We start from the raw sequence: 21,039 nt of genomic DNA, 5'->3' as shown, positions 1-21,039 counted from the left end.
AATTGCATGGCGCGAGATTCGATCCGGCGACCTTCGGATTACGAACCCGAGCGCTTACCGCTGCGCCACGACGCTGTAGAAAATTGCTAATCGTAGAGAGTATTTCACGGCAACGGTTTCTTTTAACTGTCGATTTTCTCGACAATGGCTGAGAAGTGCATCTTGGTGCTTTGCCACATTCCATCTCTGGCCATGAGCTTTAATTATGCGCAGTATGAATCGCATCTGAATTTCACAATTGGCGGCCTCCCCTTGTAAGAATAGAAAGTTGAAAATTGCCCAACTCGTAGCTCGCCAGGCAGCTTGCAAAATATACACTTATTGGAATTGCAGCAGACAGTGCGTGTGCAACATGGCTGGCACATAGTGTTGATTGTCGAAACAGTGGTAGGCAGATAACGCGACACACTGTATCCTAATTTGTAAAGTGAATTTAAATTTTCATTGATAGTTTCTCTGATGCAGTTGTTTATAGTTGCTATTCACTTGAGTTTGCGAGGGTAGGCTGAAAAATATTGCACATATGCTTGTAGAACACCGACAAAAACAGCTAGGTAGTTCAGTTAAAAGGTACATTAAAATAAAATTCTGAAGCTTCAAAATCATGGTCACTGTTAAGACTAACACATTTCTCCCAATGTATAATAAGCTTTTTTATTCAGTCACTGAAACATTTTTCAAACTCTTCTCGAATTCAGGACTGGACAGCTGCCTTCAGCTCATTGGCCGAGGTGTAATGATTATCCTTGAGGTCTCTCTTCAGAGGACGGGGAGGGGAGAAAGAAATTAGAATTGCAAGGCACCAGTTACATGTGACGTGTGTAGACAAGCATTGTCATTTTGTAAGAATACTGATGTTCTGTTGTCTCTAACATGTCAAACTCAGCTTTGAAGGTGTTTTTTTGAGTCTGAATGTGCTGAGAAGAATTTGCCATTGCCACTCATACCACATAATTGGTCACTTAAACTCAGAAAGCATCCCAAAACACAGTGAAAAGAGTCTTTTTTTGTTGTTGTTGTGTCCTAAACTCTTGCCCCTGAGAAGGTGACAGATGTTGGAATACAGCACTTTTTGTCGTTTCTCTTCTGGGTCTCAACAATGGACCCATGACTTGTCTGCCATCACAATATTCAAAAGGGAGTTGTCTCCTTTATCACAGTAGTGAGTCTGCAGCTTGTGGTCTAGTGGCTGGCATTGCTGCCTCTGGACCACGGGGTCCTGGGTTCGATTCCCAGCTGGGTTGGAGATTATCTCTGCCCGGGGAGTGGGTGTTCATGTTGTCCTCTTCATTTCATCATCATTCATGAACTTGGTGAGATTGGACTGTTTAAAGATTGGGACCTTGTACAGGTGCTGATGGCTGTGTAGTTGAGCATCCCACAAGCCAAACGTCATCGTCATCACAGTAACATTGCAAAAGTTGCTCACAGCATTCCAAATAATGCTGTTTGCTCTTGTTTGAGAGACAATGTGGTACCCATTGTGCACAGATTTCACAGTATCCTAATTGTTCAACAGTGAAGTAGACACATTCATTGGATATTCCAATATGGCTTACGATACACTTTTGGGTGATTAGCTGGTGATTTTGAATCAAATTGGTGATGAGTTTGCGATGTTTATCGTCTGTGGCAGTGATTGGATGTCTGCTACATGTTCCATCAACAATTATGTCTTTTTCAGGCCCTCAACCATGAAATTTTGCTACCCACTGATTAACAGTAGATCTATCAGCAGCACTGTCACCATTAACAGGCTTGAAATGATAACAGCACAATCTCAAGTTGTGTTGACGTAGCACTAGAATACGTCTCTATAATTCCACTGCTCAAAACACACTGCTGAACCCAACTCATTCAAATGGCACATACGTACAGAGGAGAAAATTACCTTCTCTGTGCCACGTGGCACATATTTAAGGCCATTTAGGTCTTGTTCTAAGAGCATGTGTGCATTACTTTTCAGCATACCTTAGGAATTAGCAGTTGACCATCTCTGTATTGCTAAATGTTTAACAATGGAGATAAAACTGAACTAATTTTCTTTGTTTTTTCTTCGTATGTGTATACTGATGGCATATGTTCTTATGCAAGTTCTCTGATGGCATATGTTCTTATGCAAGTTCTAGAGTTCCGCAGCAATGTGGAGTCCAATTAATGTTTCCAACCCTGCAAAGATGGCATATGAACATGAAATGCCGTATATTAGTTAATTTATTGCACATTCATTTGAATGATGTCGACTTTTTGTTAGAAGTTTGGGAAACGTTAGAAGAAACAGGAAATACTTTTACAGTTCTGTGAATTGTGTTCAAACTATGAGTGTTCTGTTTATTTGAAGTCCAGAATAAAAACACAGTACCTTCCTAGCCCAAAGGAAACATGTACAACAGTAGCTTTCAGTGACAAGGAAAAGGGTGTGAATGTTTTGGTGTAGCGAAGGATGGAGAAACACTTGAAATTAAACAGTGTGCAGAGCCACTTTCGTTTCATAAAATCTGAACACGAATTGTGTAAGTAGTATAACTGGAAGAAAGGTTTACATGAAGGATGAAGTTAGTGTCAAAATGAAATTGCTTTTGAGTCAGTTCGTAGTTACTGAGGGAGAGCAAAGAGACTGTGCTTTCTGAAGTGCAAATGAAATGAGTGTTAATCATTGTTTACTGAAAGTAATCATGCAGAGATGTCATTTACAGGTAATACTATAGAGAAATTCATACTGATAAGAAGACAAAGCTTCTTGTTTTATCCCCTGAAATGCTGTGCATAAAGCCTGTCAGCCTGGTTTCATGCAAGAACTGAGTGAAAACCAGATTTCGTATCATTTCAATTGAAAATAAGTGTGTTTCTTGTATAGTCGGTGAGTGTTAACATTGTATGCAACGTACTGGTGATAAGTATCAGTGGATTACTTTTGCAGCTTTAATTCCGTCTTCAGGAACCTCAAGTTAAAAAAAAGAAAACAAAAAAAAAAACTGTCTACTTGCAAAATCCTGTAATCGCATAGCAAAATCTGGAGAAATGAGGAAGAATAATTTCCCATATTACATACAAAATGTGATTTTACCAGATGCAGAAAATAATTCACTGCTTTTGTTGGTCTGGACATAGTAACACCTCAGTATTTACTACAGTGACAGAAACACTTAATATAATGTGTAATTCAGATTCCACCCTGTACTAAAAGTGTAAAAAAATTTTTTGACAGTGTAAATATTTTTCAGAAAAATGTCAGACATAATAATATCTGGTTGCACTTTCATTTCACGTTTTCAGCAAAACAGTAGTGATAAAGTTCAGCCATTTGTGCATTGTCAGTTTGCATCACCACATTTTACAAGTCTGATGAAGTACGCCTGGTACGCGGCACAATATGCAGAAAAGTGGCTGTGACCATTTCTCACTCTGTTCCAGTTCTCTCTGAATTAAACTAGTAATTGCAAGAAATGTGAACACATTAGTTTCTCTTTTACTAAGTTGCTTGTTTTTGTGCATTAGGCACTTCTGCCTTTTTGTGATTCCCACAGGGAATAAACATGAAACCATTTCATTGTTGGTAAAAGATATACATTGTTCGAAAATTATAACTGTGCTACAGGAATTGTTGTAAAATAATTCATGTCAACAATTTCATGTCAATGAAAGTTCCTATTGGTGTACTTGGTGGACCATAATGTAACATCATAGATAGCTGTTATTTTCTTTCTTCTGCTAGGCACTTGGAAAAAAATTTGTCTGCAATAGTTCAACTGCTGATAAGAACTGCAAGTTATTCAAAAGAAACTTAAATGATTTGAGACATTGTGGTTAAGTGCGTAATTTCGAATGTATTCACTTTGGACTTAATGCTATGTTCTATTGTGCCTGCGTTTCCGTATTCGCCACTTTGTGTGTTAGGCAGAAAGGGCTGTACAAACCACTGTTAAGCAGTTCTTCGTGCAGTTAAAAAGAGTAAATTTATAACTATTGTAAACAGGGTGTATACGACCCGGGAGATCCGGGAAAAACCCAGGAATTTTTTCATCCTGGAGAAAACTGGGAAAAACACGGGAATTTTTTAGAATTCCGGGAATTTTTCATTGTTTTAGTTTTCAGTTAAATTTTTGTGATTTTGACTAGTAAGAACCAATACTCTAACAAGGATATTATTGTATCCCACTTCTGCAGAATAATACTGCAGCAACAAAACATGAACGAGAGAAAAAAACAAAAATAAAACTTAAGCCACAAAGGAAATCCGCCATATACAACAATAAAACACAGTGCTCATACAAGCGTCTGCCAACAGCAAAGTGTGTCAAAAGCTTTAGGAAGACTATGCAGTGCTTCCTAACAACAAATTGCCTCTTTTGAGTGTGACACGACAGCTGTTTACATTAGATTCGTTTGAGCAGTTCTGGTTGGGCTCTTGTAAATGTGCAGTTGAGTGGCGTATGAGTAGTACCTTCTCCCGCTTCTGGCTACAATTGTGTGGCTGGGCACCACTATCTAATATTGCCCCAGTTGGGAAATATCGGAGATCCGGGGCTGATCCACTGAGCAGTCTGAGTTGTTGTGGGGAGGTGGGTAGTCTCCACTTGACCTGTGTTTACATTTAGTGATTTTTGCTGTTTCCTCCTCATTTATTGCTCTCACATTAAATGAAAACAAAATGGATTTCTGTGGCCAGGAGCTATCAAATGATTTAAAATATGTTCGCATAATTACGAAGGCTAAAATATGTTATTAGTTTCAGGTTTTATTTCCACCTTTCTGACAGTTGAGCATTAATCGCCTTGCAGAAAAATGAAGTTATTTTTGTCGGTTAGCGAAAGAGATTTGGCTTTTATCAATCTTTTGTGGTGAGGCAGTCAATCTATTTGAAACTGTTTAATTTCACACTTTTGGCTAGTTTCAACTGTTTGCTGCATTTGAAGTGCACGTATTCCATCTTCTAGCTCAGATGGCATTATGCCATAATAATGCAGGGGGTGGCGGTGCAGTGTGTACTAATTTTCCCTTTCTTCTGTCATCCAGTATGTAGTCCATATTTTTAATTTTTTTTTTTACTATAGAAATTTTTGTTGGGTGTTCTCAAGTTTATTATATTTTTATTGTGTAAATAATTGTTTTGCTGTTCGTCAGTGTATTGTTTGTCCATAGGAACTATGGTATTTCCTTTCTCTTGTAGAAATAATGTTCTCAATATGTAGTTCCTTTGTTTTTGTAATGTTATGAATGCTGAGTACCTCTCTCTCTCTCTCTCTCTCTCTCTCTCTCTCTCTCACACACACACACACACACACACACACACACACACTCACACACACACTCTCTTCTAGTCTTTTGTTGCCTTGCTTAATGTATTTCATTATTATTTTACAGCATCCAGCGAACCAAAAACATATGCAACACTAGTTAAAACTGGTGGAATTGGTGTTGGTACTGCATCATTCTCATCAATAGCAACAGCTACAGGTGCTGCAGTAAAACCGACATCATCACCTGTAAGTCAAGTAACATTTTTAATATTCATAAGAATAATAGTAAATGAAAGATATAAACTGTATATGGGTTGCAGCTGCCCTCTATTTTAATGCGGAATGTATCATGCTTAATTGTGAATTTAAGATGCTTGTATCTAACACTAGTAGTAATTTACATTTGTCCGGTTCAAGTTACAACCATACAATTTATTCACTTGTGGGAATTTGGTATGTCTTGACCACACCTGATGAGTATGATAAGGATCCAGTTAGTTTATTAGCGTGTTAGTGTGGTCCTTGCTTCTCCATGCAGTTTAGAGAGTATGCAGTTATGTTTTTACTACAGATGGGTTTTGGTATTCATTCAGATAGAAAAGATACTTATTTTATGGTATTCGCTTCGACACTGTAGTGGTCTTGCATACCTATTTACCTTCCCCGTACTCGTGTACCTTATCGCTACACAACTTTTTAGGTCTTAGTATTTAGATGGCTTGGCATCTATAGATAGGTCATGCGAAGATTGCTTTATACTCCCAACGACATTGTATGAAGTAGTCGGCTGTGAACTTCAAGGATTTGCCTTGCTTAAGTAGGATTTGACTTGTTTGTTTGTTTGGTTCACTGTGGTAATGCCACCCTCTTCAGTGATGTAAATGAAACCAATCATATCTTTTATTCCGATTTACTTTATAACCTAGGCCACAAGTTAGTTGTGAATATTCTTAGTGTTTGCTATGCATGATATTTTCTCTTAATATATAGACTGCCATTGGGTTTTGTGTCAAGTTATTTTTGATACTGTGACAACTACTTGTCTTACCATCTGTGATTTTGCCTAGGCTGTAAATATGCAAACTATTGTAATTCATACCTTATTATGTGACATAGTCTATTGTGCTATATATACAGAGAGGTTTGGTTTAATGCTGTTAACAAATGCATACGTACATTTTAGTCTATTGTACTGGATGGACACACAGATTTGATATAATGCTAATACTTCCATTATTTTCAAGTTTAAGAGGTATTATGATTACCTGTCACTTGTAAGCTTAACTTGAACACCCTTATATTACTACATGTATACTCCTTTATTATGCAGGGGCCTGAAGATGGTAATTTTGGATTGCCGAAACATAGCATTTGATATATGAAATGAAATAACCCGAAGTGTACGGCTGTTGGTAAAGTTTTTTGAATTGAGAAATACAATTTATTTGTTACGTTTGTCCCACTTTTACCAATTTTTGCGTCTTTAAATTGTCGTGCTATGGACTTTCTAAGAGGTTCTTGTCAAAAGAAACAGTTGGATATACATGTTGATTCATGCAGATACACAGATATTTTAATTTGTTATTCTACAAGTAAAACTAAAGAAAAAAGTTCATATAAACATAGGTCCTCAAATGTTTAGTTACGGAGTTATGGGTAATAAAAGATTTTGCCTGAAATTAGCAACTTCACTAATATGAAGCCATTTTAAAACTATGAGGTTAAAGTGAAGCATGATTTCCATTTATTTTGTTGTTATTGATCTGGTGAATCTAATAAAACATGTCCCAGACGTGTATCTGCAGCTATTTTCCAGAACATCCAGAGAAGCAAAGATTATTATACAAGTAAATGCTTATGTCTTTGGTGGCAACTGTTAGTGAGCTGTTTCAGTCGTTTCCTAATCTTGAAACAAGTTAGATGTCTGTATTGTTCAGTGAAGGAAGATAACAACTGTGTATTTAAGTGAAACCACATAGTAAGTGTTGTAGTTTGTAGGTTTACGAAATAGGGATGTGTTTCAAATTGACAGAAGAAGAATATGCCGATATGGTGGGTAATGCTACAGCTGCAGTTAACAAATATCGCGTATGTTATTAGGCACTGAGGATTCCGAATGCACGAACAATTAGTGGAGTATTTCGAATGTTACAGGAGACAAGTTCTCTGTCTAGCATTCATAATCAGTACAATTACTCGATACGTGAAGACTCTGATGATGATGATGACGATGATAATATGGATGTTGTTCAACATAGCGCGGGTAGCAGTACACAACGTATCTCTCAACGATTAGGCATTTCACAATTTAAGGTATGACGTACACTGAAGTACAATAATCTGTATCCTTACCATAAACAAAAAGTGCATCATTTATGTCTGGGAGATCCTGCCCTTTGCTTGGAGTTGTGCAACTCATTAAATACTAATTGGCAGTTACACAAATACATTTTATTTACTGAGAGGAACAGTTTATTCGAGATGGTACAAACAATATATATAATGAGCACTTATGGTCTGAAGCAAACCCACATGCAACACTGCAACGCAATTTCCAGCAGTGATTAAGCGTAAATGTGTGGTGTGGTGTAATCAACACACACTTTATTGGACCATTCATTTTCCCAGGACGTCTAACTGGCAAGACGTACTTGCAATGCCTTCAAGAAGAAATGCCCCACTTGTTCAAAGATGTTCGACTTGCTACGCGATTGCAAATGTATTTTCAAAATGACAGCCTGCCTCCACATTTCACCAATGCCATTACTACACATTTAAATGAACATTTTCCCCAGAAATGGATTGATTGTGGTGCTACATGTCTGTGGCCACCCAGATTGCCCAATTTAACACCAATGGATTTTTGTGTATGGGGATGGATAAAAGACTTAGTTTATGAGGACAGAGTCAATACACATGAGGCATTGCTTGCTTGCATCATGAATGCAATAGACGAAATTAAGAACAATCCGGGTGCAACTGAAGTGAGCAACAAAAGCTGTTCATACATGCATTGAATGCATTGAACTCAGTGAAGACATTTTTGATCATTTATTGTGAAGGTATTGTGAAATTGTATGTACAATGTACAACTTCCTTAAAACTAAGCTTTGTTTCTTTTCTGGTGTAACATGAATTCACGTGTGCTGTGGTATTAATAAAAGCAGATTATCTAACATATTCATACAGTTTCAGTTAACGTTATTACCATCATTTCACCAAAATTAAATTCTTTACAACTTTTGTCGAATACGTTGTGCAATTGTCTGGAATTTAAAAAGGAAATTGGTCCAAGTAGTTAATAAATAAAAATTTACGAAATTGCTTCTTTACTTATCTGGATGTTCTGGAAAACTCCTGTAGATACACGTCTGGGACATTCTGTTCACCAGATCAATAAAACAAAATAAATGGAAATTATGCTTTACTTTAACCTCGTACAGTTTTGTGATGGCTTCATATTAGCAAAGTTGTTAAAATTGGGCAAAATCTCTTATTAACTGTAACTGTGTAGCTGAACATTAGTGTACCTACGTTTATATGAACTTTTTATCTTTTGTTTAACTTGCAACATATTAAAATATTTGCATATTTCCATGAACCACCCTGTAGAAAAATGGTTTTCGACACTTGACTGCTTGTCAAGAGAATTTTGAAATTTTGCTGAAAATGGAAGGGGTAGAATTATAGTCACAAAAATAGCAATTATAATGAAAATTTGTTGATGTGACTGTGGGTTTCACATTGAGTGATATTTGTACGCAAATACATAAAAAAAACCTACATTATGGACAGGTAGACAATTTAAGAAAATTCTTTCTAGAACGAGCAGAAACTAGCAAAATACACAAAGCAATCACTCATATAAATACATCGGCTACACCACTGCAATTTCATAACCACTTCTACAACCCTTTAGATCACATAACATCAACAGATACGAAGAAAGTAAATTGGAAAAAGAAAACACTACATGGCAAGCACCCGTATCATCTAACACAGCCACACATCGATCAAGACGCATCCAACACATGGCTAAGAAAAGGCAATATATACAGTGAGACGGAAGGATTCATGATTGCAATACAGGATCAAACAATAAACACCAGATATTACAGTAAGCATATTATTAAAGATCCCAATACCACAACAGATAAATGCAGACTTTGCAAACAACACATAGAAACAGTAGATCACATCACAAGCGGGTGTACAATACTAGCAAATACAGAATACCCCAGAAGACATGACAGTGTAGCAAAAATAATACATCAACAGCTTGCCATTCAACATAAACTAATTAAACAACATGTTCCCACATACAAGTATGCACCAAAAAATGTACTGGAGAATGAGGAATACAAATTATACTCGAACAGAACCATTATAATAGATAAAACAACACCACATAACAAACCTGACATCATACTCACCAATAAAAAGAAGAAATTAACACAACTAATCGAAATATCCATACCCAATACAACAAATATACACTCCTGGAAATGGAAAAAAGAACACATTGACACCGGTGTGTCAGACCCACCATACTTGCTCCGGACACTGCGAGAGGGCTGTACAAGCAATGATCACACGCACGGCACAGCGGACACACCAGGAACCGCGGTGTTGGCCGTCGAATGGTGCTAGCTGTGCAGCATTTGTGCACCGCCGCCGTCAGTGTCAGCCAGTTTGCCGTGGCATACGGAGCTCCATCGCAGTCTTTAACACTGGTAGCATGCCGCGACAGCGTGGACGTGAACCGTACGTGCAGTTGACGGACTTTGAGCGAGGGCATATAGTGGGCATGCGGGAGGCCGGGTGGACGTACCGCCGAATTGCTCAACACGTGGGGCGTGAGGTCTCCACAGTACATCGATGTTGTCGCCAGTGGTCGGCGGAAGGTGCACGTGCCCGTCGACCTGGGACCGGACTGCAGCCACGGACGGATGCACGCCAAGACCGTAGGATCCTACGCAGTGCCGTAGGGGACCGCACTGCCACTTCCCAGCAAATTAGGGACACTGTTGCTCCTGGGGTATCGGCGAGGACCATTCGCAACCGTCTCCATGAAGCTGGGCTACGGTCCCGCACACCGTTAGGCCGTCTTCAGCTCACGCCCCAACATCGTGCAGCCCGCCTCCGGTGGTGTCGCGATAGGCGTGAATGGAGGGACGAATGGAGACGTGTCGTCTTCAGCGATGAGAGTCGCTTCTGCCTTGGTGCCAATGATGGTCGTATGCGTTTTTGGCACCGTGCAGGTGAGCGCCACAATCAGGACTGCATACCACCGAGGCACACAGGGCCAACACCCGGCATTATGGTGTGGGGAGCGATCTCCTACACTGGCCGTACACCACTGGTGATCGTCGAGGGGACACTGAATAGTGCACGGTACATCCAAACCGTCATCGAACCCATCGTTCTACCATTCCTAGACCGGCAAGGGAACTTGCTGTTCCAACAGGACAATGCACGTCCGCATGTATCCCGTGCCACCCAACGTGCTCTAGAAGGTGTAAGTCAACTACCCTGGCCAGCAAGATCTCCGGATCTGTCCCCCATTGAGCATGTTTGGGACTGGATGAAGCGTCGTCTCACACGGTCTGCACGTCCAGCACGAACGCTGGTCCAACTGAGGCGCCAGGTGGAAATGGCATGGCAAGCCGTTCCACAGGACTACATCCAGCATCTCTAAAATCGTCTCCATGGGAGAATAGCAGCCTGCATTGCTGCGAAAGGTGGATATACACTGTACTAGTGCCGACATTGTGCATGCTCTGTTGCCTGTGTCTATGTGCCTGTGGGTCTGTCAGTGTGATCATGTGATGTATCTGACCCCAGGAATGTGTCAATAAAGTTTCCTCTTCCTGGGACAATGAATTCACGGTGTTCTTATTTCAATTTCCAGGACTGTATGAAAGAAAACAGGAGAAAAAATTGAAAAATACATCCAACTGGCTGAGGAAGTCAAGGACATGTGGCATCAGGATAAAGTTGACGTTATACCAATTATATCCAAACTTATATATACAACTACAGCAATCCGTAATTATTGATACATGTTCAATTACCCGAAAGTTCCTAAATGCAATATAACATATACCGTACAGTTAAAAGGAAGTCACGCTTGATCAAGGCCCGTGTCACTTTCCATTTTTGACCAGACATAACGTCTGAGAAAAGAAAGAAAGAATAATAATACTATACTTTCTATATATTCCTAATCTGACTTTTCATCTACTGTGACAAAAACTCAGTTATTTATTTGTTCCATTAAGTGAAGAGGGCAGTGTTCCACACTTGGTAAATGGAGGGAGACTGAGTGAGCGGCAGAGGCTGTGAAGGTCTTCCACAATTTAATCAGTCAGTCAGTTTGGAAATGTTCATTTCCACTTCCATCGAAAGTAAAAGTACTTTCTTTGTGAGCATGTGAGAAAGGAATGTTTGTAAATATTAGTTCAGCTCATTACTCCATATTCAAGCCTGGCTTTCATTTTCTATCCAATATTTTAATAATTTTGTGTATTTAAACAGAAAAAATAAGAGGGGTGTTCAATAAGGAATGCAACACATTTTTTTCTGAAAGCAGGTTGGTTTTTTTTCTGTATTCTGATACACTATATTATTCCCCAATCTTTAGGCTACAAAACCCTATTTTTCAATATAATATCCATTCAGTGTGACAACTTTATGCCTTCTTACTGGGAGAACCTGTATGCCCACATGGTACCACTCTGCTGATAGATGTTGGACCCATTGTCTTTGTGCTTCAGTACCCTCCCCGTTACCCTCTTGCTGTTGCCCATGGAGTGTATACTTCATTGGGACAACAAATGGTCTTTCGTTGCTCCTGGTAGTCTTCTGCTATATGGTGAGAAGTCCAGTGGGCACACACCTTTCAGAACCCCAACTGGTGGATGAGTTTGTCAGCAGCAACAACAGAGAAGTCCAGTTGCGCAGTGAGGCATCTGATGTGATCCATTAATCACCTCAAGTGTGTCCACATGTTCCAACGTTGCAGGAGTGGCAGCTGGCATGTGGGAGATCGCACAGGTTAGCACATTCTTGTTGCTATGATAACAGACTCCTTGCCCAAGAACTCAAGGTGCTACTGTTCACTGCCATGTCTCTGTAGACATTCTACACACGCCAGTGAGTATCTGTGATGCTGTGGTTTTCCTCCAAGGGAAACTCAACGACAGCTCCCTGCTTGGAACAAACTTTCATTACAGATGTCTTTTTGAAGGGTACACGTAGCATTGGCATCTATCGAAACTTCATGAAACTGTAGGTGCTGAAATGGGAATATTCCATGATGTCTGACAGTGAATTCTGCATTTTTTCGACTGGAACTGGATGAGAAAAAAGTGTAGCGTTACTTATTGAATGCCTCTTGTATATCCGTCAGTCAGAAGTGCGTTGCGACCTCTGTAATTGATAAGAATTGGGTAAATATTATAAAATATTTATACATGGAGCAGTCATAATTGCGAAATATATTAATATCAACTTCAATAATTGTTAACCTTCTATATGGCCTAATAAACTATAAGCATCGGCTTCTAATCATCCTCTGTGTTGCTGGTTGCATAGATTCTTTATTCTTCATTACCTGCTTGCATTGTAACCCATGAAATTACCCATTTCATTTCTTCCTTAACACCACAGAAGGGCTATAATACACAGAGCTGTATTGTATTCATTTATAATAATAAATGCATGACAGAGATGCAATATATTCATTTTCTGTAATACTGTGTGTCGTGCAGTTTTCAAAACCTAATGCTGCTGTTGATGACCACTTGAAGAAAGTGTTTTATTATACATTAGTTGCAAATCACTTTTTTAAATTTGGAATTCAGTCTTCTAACTTTGATAAAATTGTGTGTGTGTGTGTGTGTGTGTGTGTGTGTGTGAGAGAGAGAGAGAGAGAGAGAGAGAGAGAGAGAGAGAGTTGTGCTTGAGAGGCAATAACTGCATTTTCTTACATCACTTAAATAATTGTTTCATTAATTGTATTATTTCAGTAACTTTTAATTATCTTTGATCTTCTAAAATAAGTTACTGAACTAGCTTGCAGAACTGTTGACCTTCCCAAATAGCTTAATGCTAGCTTGTGCAATGAAGATGTGCCAGACTCAGATTGAATCCAAGCAATGGGTTAACAACCATTTGTTTGGTGCGAGGTGCATTCAAGTTCTAAGGCCTCAGATTTTTTTTCTCTGGACTGGAAAGAGATAGAAACATGCGCATTGTTTTAAAACGAGGCCGCGTTCATCGTCAATACGTCCCAGAGATGGCAGCACCGTATGGCAGATGGAATTTTACCACCAGCGGCGAGAATGAGAACTGTTTCAAATACTTAAAATGGCGACATTTTCCTTATTTGAACAGCGTGCAATCATTCGTTTTCTGAATTTGCGTGGTGTGAAACCAATTGAAATTAATCGACAGTTTAAGGAGACATGTGGTGATGGAGTTATGGATGTGTCGAAAATCTGTTCGTGGGTGCAACAGTTTCATGAAGGCAGAACATCGTGGGACAACAAACCGAAACAACTTCGGGCTCGCACAAGCCGGTCTGACGACACGATCGAGAAAGTGGAGAGAATTGTTTTGGGGGATCGCCGAATGACTGTTGAACTTCTGTGGGTTCTGTGCACACAATCCTGCATGACGACCTGAAAATGCGAAAAGTGTCATCCAGGTGGGTGCCATGAATGCTGACGGACGACCACATGGCTGCCCATGTGGCATGTTGCCAAGCAATGTTGTCGCGCAACGACAGCATGAATGGGACTTTCTTTTCGTCGGTTGTGACAATGGATGAGACGTGGGTGCCATTTTTCAATCCAAAAACAAAGCGCCAGTCAGCTCAATGGAAGCACACAGATTCACCGCCACCAACAAAATTTCGGGTAACCGCCAGTGCTGAAAAAATGATGGTGTCCATGTTCTGGGACAGCGAGGGCGTAATCCTTACCCATTGCATTCCAAAGGGCACTACAGTAACAGGTGCATCCTACGAGAATGTTTTGAAGAACAATTTCTTTCCTACACTGCAACAAAAACGTCCGGGAAGGGCTGCACATGTGCTGTTTCACCAAGACAATGCACCCGCACATCGAGCTAACGTTACGCAACAGTTTCTTCATGATAACAACTTTGAAGTGATTCCTCATGCTCCCTACTCACCTGACCTGGCTCCTAGTGACTTTTGGCTTTTTCCAACAATGAAAGACACTCTCCATGGCCGCACATTCACCAGCCGTGCTGCTATTGCATCAGCGATTTTCCAGTGGTCAAAACATACTCCTAAAGAAGCCTTCGCTGCTGCCATGGAATCATGGCGTCAGCATTGTGAAAAATGTGTACGTCTGACGGGCGATTACTTCGAGAAGTAACGCCAGTTTCATCGATTTCGGGTGAGTAGTTAATTAGAAAAAAAATCAGAGGCCTTAGAACTTGAATGCACCTCGTACATTGGCCAGCCGGAATGTAGTTTCTAGGTGGTTTTCCATATTCATTAAGACAACTGCTGGTGTGTTCCTTAATCTCCACTGTAGAAAACACACTATACAAACAGTTAAAATGCTGTAAAAACATGAACACATTTCAAGCAGTTCAGAGATTGATGTTGTACATGACTTCTGGCTGTTATGTTAGTTGACGACTATAGGGACAGGAGGGGGACCTGGCCATTGAGTTCTACTAAATAGCTACATTTTGCCAAATTGTGAAAAGCAGAGGACCTCTTGTGACGGATAAATGCTAGGAAAGGGAGCAAGCTTCCAGAAATGTTGAATTTTTAGGAGACTTTACGTATAGTGAATCTTGAATGCCAGCTGAACTACCCTGTATTTGTCTCAACACACTTGTATTAAGTGTTTATCACAGAAATTCTGATACCAAGGCCTTCAGTGATTTAACGGGTTGCATCTCTAACTCAGTTTACTATTCTAAAAACACAGATGATGTTACTTACCGAACGAAAGTGCTGGCAGGTCGATAGACACACAAACAAACACAAACATACACATGAAATTCAAGCTTTCGCAACAAACTGTTGCCTTATCAGGAAAGTGGGAAGGAGAGGGAAAGACGAAAGGATGTAGGTTTTAAGGGAGAGGGTAAGGAGTCATTCCAATCCTGGGAGCGGAAAGACTTACCTTAGGGGGAAAGAAGGGGTATACACTCGCGCGCGCACACACACACATCCATCCGCACATACACAGACACAAGCAGACATTTGTAAAGGCAAAGAGTTTCAGTTTACTATTCAGTACAAATACCAAACTACCATTTTTTCCAAATTTTCCTGCGAAAGATACTCGAATCGTTAGCAGTGCTCCTATAGCATAATTTCTGTTGCATAAGGACCTCAAATGAAACACTGTCCCATCATTTTGCCTGTTGGATTTCTCAGTGAAGATGCTGATAGATTACCATTAAATCTCGGGAAACATTTTTGCGTTTACATAAATCATCCAGTCATTTCTTTTCAGCATTCCACGTAAAACAATTCTTCTACATGTGCAGAGGAGAACTTTGAAATCTCACATCTGTTCATTAAACCGGTGGCACAAAAATGGTTGTTAGTTCTACTGGATAGCTGTTTCATTTGGTTGATAATATACCTGCTTTTGATACTGTATACACAACAGTTACTCAAATGCTTCCAGTCACAGAAGATAGGCAGTAGTGTGTACTGAATGGATGCTACTCTCATGCTGTGTTTTCTTCAAAAACTGGAATGCTAGGTTGTACATGAAACAAGTGTCAATTTCTCCCTTGTTTGTTCTTTCATTTCCTACTACTCCCATAATCAGTGTTGTTGCTTTGCTTATTATGTATTCTAATTTTTTACTAAAATGCCATTGGGTTTCAGTTGGCATATATTAAATTTACTGTTACTTCTATGTAGCATTTTAAGTGAAAGATTTGGGTTTTAATTGTCAGATAAGAGGGTCAGTCAAAAAGTAATACCACCTATTTCTTCCTTCCTTTCTTCATCCCCCACCCCCTACTCCCAAAATGCAACTATGTGGCTTGAAAACCATAACATGGTGATTAATTTGGGACTTTTCAATATAATCTTTGGACATTCCCACAGTTATGGTCCACCCTTTAGCAAGGGTATGTATTCCACTGTGGGGAAATGCAAGGTCCTGCGCTTCTGAAGTCATTGGTGCACAGACATTTCCAAGGCCGCCTCATCTTCAAAGTGAGTCCCGCAATGAGCTTCTTTTAGTGGCCAAACAGATTGAAGTCTGACGGTGAGGGCTGTGTGGGGGACGGGGAAAAGACATTGCATCCGGTTTTCACACTCTCTTCAGTGGCGTGACGACTGATGTGTGGTCTCACATTGTCATGCTGGTTGGGGCTGTGATGTATTGGACAGAATGAACCCATTTTTTGTCTCTTGCCAATCTTTTCCAAAAACTTCTCTTCCTCCAAACAAAAATGCCTTAAGAGTTAGGAGGCAATCGTTTTTCTTGTCTCTTCATTCTGGTCAGCTTACATTCTTGGTCCCCAAGTTCCCCCACCATGAAGTACACCAGTTATTGAATAATTTTCATCACACTGCTTTTACTAAGGAAGATAATGGGACACAAATCAACTGCAGTCACCCGACGGTTACCATGAATGATGCCATCAACTTGCTGAATGTTGTATGAAGTCACTGCAGTCAGTGGCCTACTGCTCCATATTTTGTTGGCCAAAGGTGTTTGTCCTTCAGTTTTGTTACAGTGATGAAACCATCATCTAACAGTGCTGATGTCCACTGTTACGTTTTCATACACATTTCAGTATTTCATGAATGCGAATGAGCATTTCTGCTTCTGCATTCAATTCTATCGCAGAACACTGTCTAATACGAATATCGAAGTCAGCCATTTTGTAAGCGTCTGCTGTATTGTCATCTGTTGGTGTAGAAAATTACTACTGCAGTAGATTGGGGAAGCAGTGTTGTGGAATACAACCAAATCAGAATTTTTCACTTGTAGTCTTCAGTGCAAAGACTGGTTTAATGCAGCTCTCCATGATACTCTGTCCTGTGCAAGACTCATCATCTCTGAAGAACTACTGTAACTTCCATCCTTCTGAATCTCCTTATTGTATTCATCTCTTGGTCTCTCTGTATAATTTTTGACCCCCGTACTCCCTCCCACTTCCTCCAGTAATAAATTGGTGATCCCTTATTGTTTCTGAATGTGTCCTATCAACTGATCGCTTTTTCTAGTCAGGTTGTTGTGCCACAAATTTCTTTTCTCCCAGTTCTATTCAGTATCTCGTAATTAGTTACCTTATATACGCGCCCAGTCTTCAGCATTCTTAGCACCACATTTCAAAAGCTTTTGTTCTCTTCTTGTGTAAACTGTTTATCACCCATGTTTGACTTCCGTACATGACTACACTCCATACACAGATTTGCAGAAAAGACTTTGTAAGGCTTAAATCTGTATTTGATGTTAACAAATTTCTGTTCCTCAACAACACTTTTCTTCCCATGGCTAGTCTACATTTTATATCCTCTCTACTTTGGCCATCATTTATTTTGCTGCCCAAATAGCAAAGTGTTTTGTTTATACTCTAAATTCCCCCTGCATCGTCTGATTTAATTAGACTAAATTCCATTATCCTTGTTTTGCTTTTGTTGACGTTCGTCAGATAGCCTCCTTTCAAGACACGGTCCATTCTGTTAAACTGCTCTTCCCAAGTCCTTTGCTATTTCTGGCAGAATTACAATGTCATTGGCAAACCCCAAAGTTTTTTATTTCTTCTCTCTGAACTGTAATTCCTATTCCAAATTTTTCTGTGGTTTCCTTTGTTGCTTGCTCAGCGTACAGATTGAATAACATCGTGGTTATGCTACAGCCCTGTCTCACCCCTTCTCAACCACCTTTCCATTTCAAGCCTCTCAACCCGTACAACTGCCATGTGGTTTCTATGCAAGTTGTAAATAGCCTTTTGCACCCTATGTTTCACTCCTGCTACCTTAAGAATTTCAGTGTACTCCAATCAGCAGTGTCCAAAGCTTTCTCCAAGTCTACATATGGTGTAAACGTAGGTTTGCCTTTCCTTAACTTATCTCTTAAGATAACTCATAGGATCAGTATTGCCTCGCATGATCCTACATTTCCCCGTAATCCGTATTGATCTTCTCCAGGGTCAGCTGCTACCAGTTTTTCCTTTCTCCTGTAAAGAATTTGTTAGTTTTTTGAAGCCATGACTTATTTGGTAATTAAGAGATGTTCACACCTGTCACCACCTGCTTTCTTTGAAATTGGTATTATTACATTGTTCTTGAAGTCTGATGGTATTTCATCTGTCCCCTACATCGCAGGTAGAAGACTTTTACCATGGCTGGCTCTCCAAGGCTATCAGTAGTTCTTTCAAAATACCATCTAATACCAGTGCCTTGTTACAACTTACGTCTTTCAGTGCTCTTAAATTCTTCTCGCACTATCATATCTCATATCTTATCTTCGTCTACATCCTCTTCCATGTCTATAAAACCGCATTGAAGTAATCCACCTTGTATAGACCCTCTGTGTACTCTTTCCGCTTTCAGATTTTCTTTCTGTGCTTAGGACTGGTTTTCCACCTGAGCTCTTGATATTCATACAGGTGGCTCTCTTTTCTGCAAAGGTCTCTCTAATTTTCTTGTAGGCAGTATCTAACTTAGCCCTAGTGAGACATGCCTCTACATCCTTACATTTGTCCTCTAGCCATTCTTGCTTAGCCATTTTGTACTTCCTGTCGATGTCAGTTTTGAGACGTTTGTATTCCTTTTCTCCTGCTTTTTCACTGCTTTTTTATATCTTCTCCTTTCATCAATTAAATTCAATATCTTTCGTGTTACAAAAGGATTTCTACTAGCCCTAATCTTTTTACTTACTCGATCCTCTGCTGCCTTCACTATTTCACCTCTCAAAGCTACCTATTCGTCCTCTACTGTATTTCTTTTCCCTTCTTGTCAATCGTTCCCTAATGTTCTCTCTGAAACTCTCGCCAACCTGTGGTTCTTTCTATTTATCCGGGTCCCATCTCCTTCATTTAATATCTTTTTGCAGTGTCTTCAGTTTTAATCTACAGTTCATAACACAATAAATTGTGTTCAGAGTCCACATCTGCCCATGGAAATGTCTTACAATTTAAAATCTGGTTCCTAAATCTCTGTCTTACCATTATATAATCAATCTGAAATCTTCCCTCACATATACATGATCCATAAACAAAGTGTTAGTAAAGCTCAAATTATACTCTGCAAAATTCTACCTTGTGGCTTCCCTTTCATTCCTTTCCCCCAGGACATATTTACATCCTATTTTTCTTTCTCTTCCTTTTCTTACTGTGAAGTTCCAGTACTCGATCACATTTAAATTTTTGTCTCCCTTAACTGTGTAAATAATTTCTTTTGTCACTTAATACATTTCTTCAATCCCTCCATCTGCAGAGCTAATTGCCAAATAGACTTGTACTACTGTGATAGTGGCAGACTGTGTTTCTACCTTGGCTACCCTAATACATTTACTATGATAATCAAAGTAGCTTACCCACATTCATACTTTCTTACCGCATTTACTCAAATCTAAGCCGCACTTTTTTTCCGGTTTTTGTAATCCAAAAAACCGCCTGCGGCTTAGAATCGAGTGCAAAGCAAGCGGAAGTTCTTAAAAATGTCGGTGGGTGCCGCCACAACTTAGTTCTGCCGTCGAATATATATGTAGCGCTACACAGGCATGCTTTGTAGGCACAAAGATAAATACTGGCGCCAAAACCTCTGTGTCAGTAAATAAATTAAAAAAAAGGTGGAAGACAACCTTTTTTTTCTCCGCGCCGAGTTTCGACCACTGCATTTTCATACATTATCCAACGAAGTAAATACTAATTCCGTATTGTTCATCTTCGAATGTAGCAGCATTTCAATGTACTACGAAAACCCGACTGGCAAGAATGTTTAGGATGTTTGTCAATATGGCCAACTCTACATTCTGAATTTTTTCCTATCTGTGAGAAGAGATGGTTGCCAATACGAACTTATATAAATTGTGAATCACATGCAGTATTCTCGTCACCATAAGGATAATACGAATATAAACATTTTGCCATGTATTGTTTCGTGTTTGCTACTATCTCATTTAAATCCTGTCTGCGTAATAAACCACAAAACTAGAGTGAGACAACAGCAAACGCGGAAGAATGTACATATCATGTCATGTTTATATTCGTATTATTCTTATGCTAAACAGTCAGAAATGAAGCGAGGCAATTGGCTAGATTTTTAAATCTAAGATGACTCTAATTTCTATGCAGAATGCAATGTACTAAAGAGGCGCCTGCAAAGATTTTCAAACGGAGAAAAATTTTCGCTAAACTCTCGTTCAGAACATCTTCTATCATACGCAGTCTATTATTTGGTTCTTGTTAATCATTATCAAAGAAAGCAGCAGTGTGAGTAACAACAAGTAGCAGTCTCTTGCCATTGTTTCGCTAATGAGACGATTCCTCTCTCTCTCTTTTTCTTTTTTTTATTTGTAAGCGGCGGTAGCGCGCTCAAAAGCAAGCCATGCCGCGATCGGCGACAGGCCGTAAATACGCAGTATCAGAGTACGACAAACAATGCATGACACAGTACAGTAATGCATTTTCAGCGTAGAATGACGTAAACACCTATAACAAAGAAAACTGCGCTTATCAGATCATAGAAAAATAAGCAGTCAATTCAAACAAGACGAAGCACGTGGAAAAGGAAGGGTACCCGTATAAATATGGACGGAGCACCTGACGC

General features: G+C 39.6%; 1 protein-coding gene across 2 annotated transcripts in view; it reads left to right on the top strand.

Annotated features, from left to right (window-relative positions):
• The window catches only part of LOC126475272 (ras GTPase-activating protein-binding protein 1), a 128,509-nt gene that overhangs the window by 82,346 nt on the left and 25,124 nt on the right, over positions 1 to 21,039 (top strand). For both annotated transcript variants that reach the window (XM_050103013.1, XM_050103002.1), the window contains exon 8: positions 5,365 to 5,486. In XM_050103013.1, the coding sequence (XP_049958970.1) occupies positions 5,365 to 5,486 (122 nt within the window). The remainder of the gene's footprint in view (positions 1 to 5,364; positions 5,487 to 21,039) is intronic.

The sequence above is a fragment of the Schistocerca serialis genome, chromosome 1 (genome assembly GCF_023864345.2).
Source record: "Schistocerca serialis cubense isolate TAMUIC-IGC-003099 chromosome 1, iqSchSeri2.2, whole genome shotgun sequence".
Classification (NCBI taxonomy): domain Eukaryota; kingdom Metazoa; phylum Arthropoda; class Insecta; order Orthoptera; family Acrididae; genus Schistocerca; species Schistocerca serialis.
Note: the sequence above shows the minus strand (reverse complement) of the source record. Positions and strands in the feature narration are given on the sequence as shown.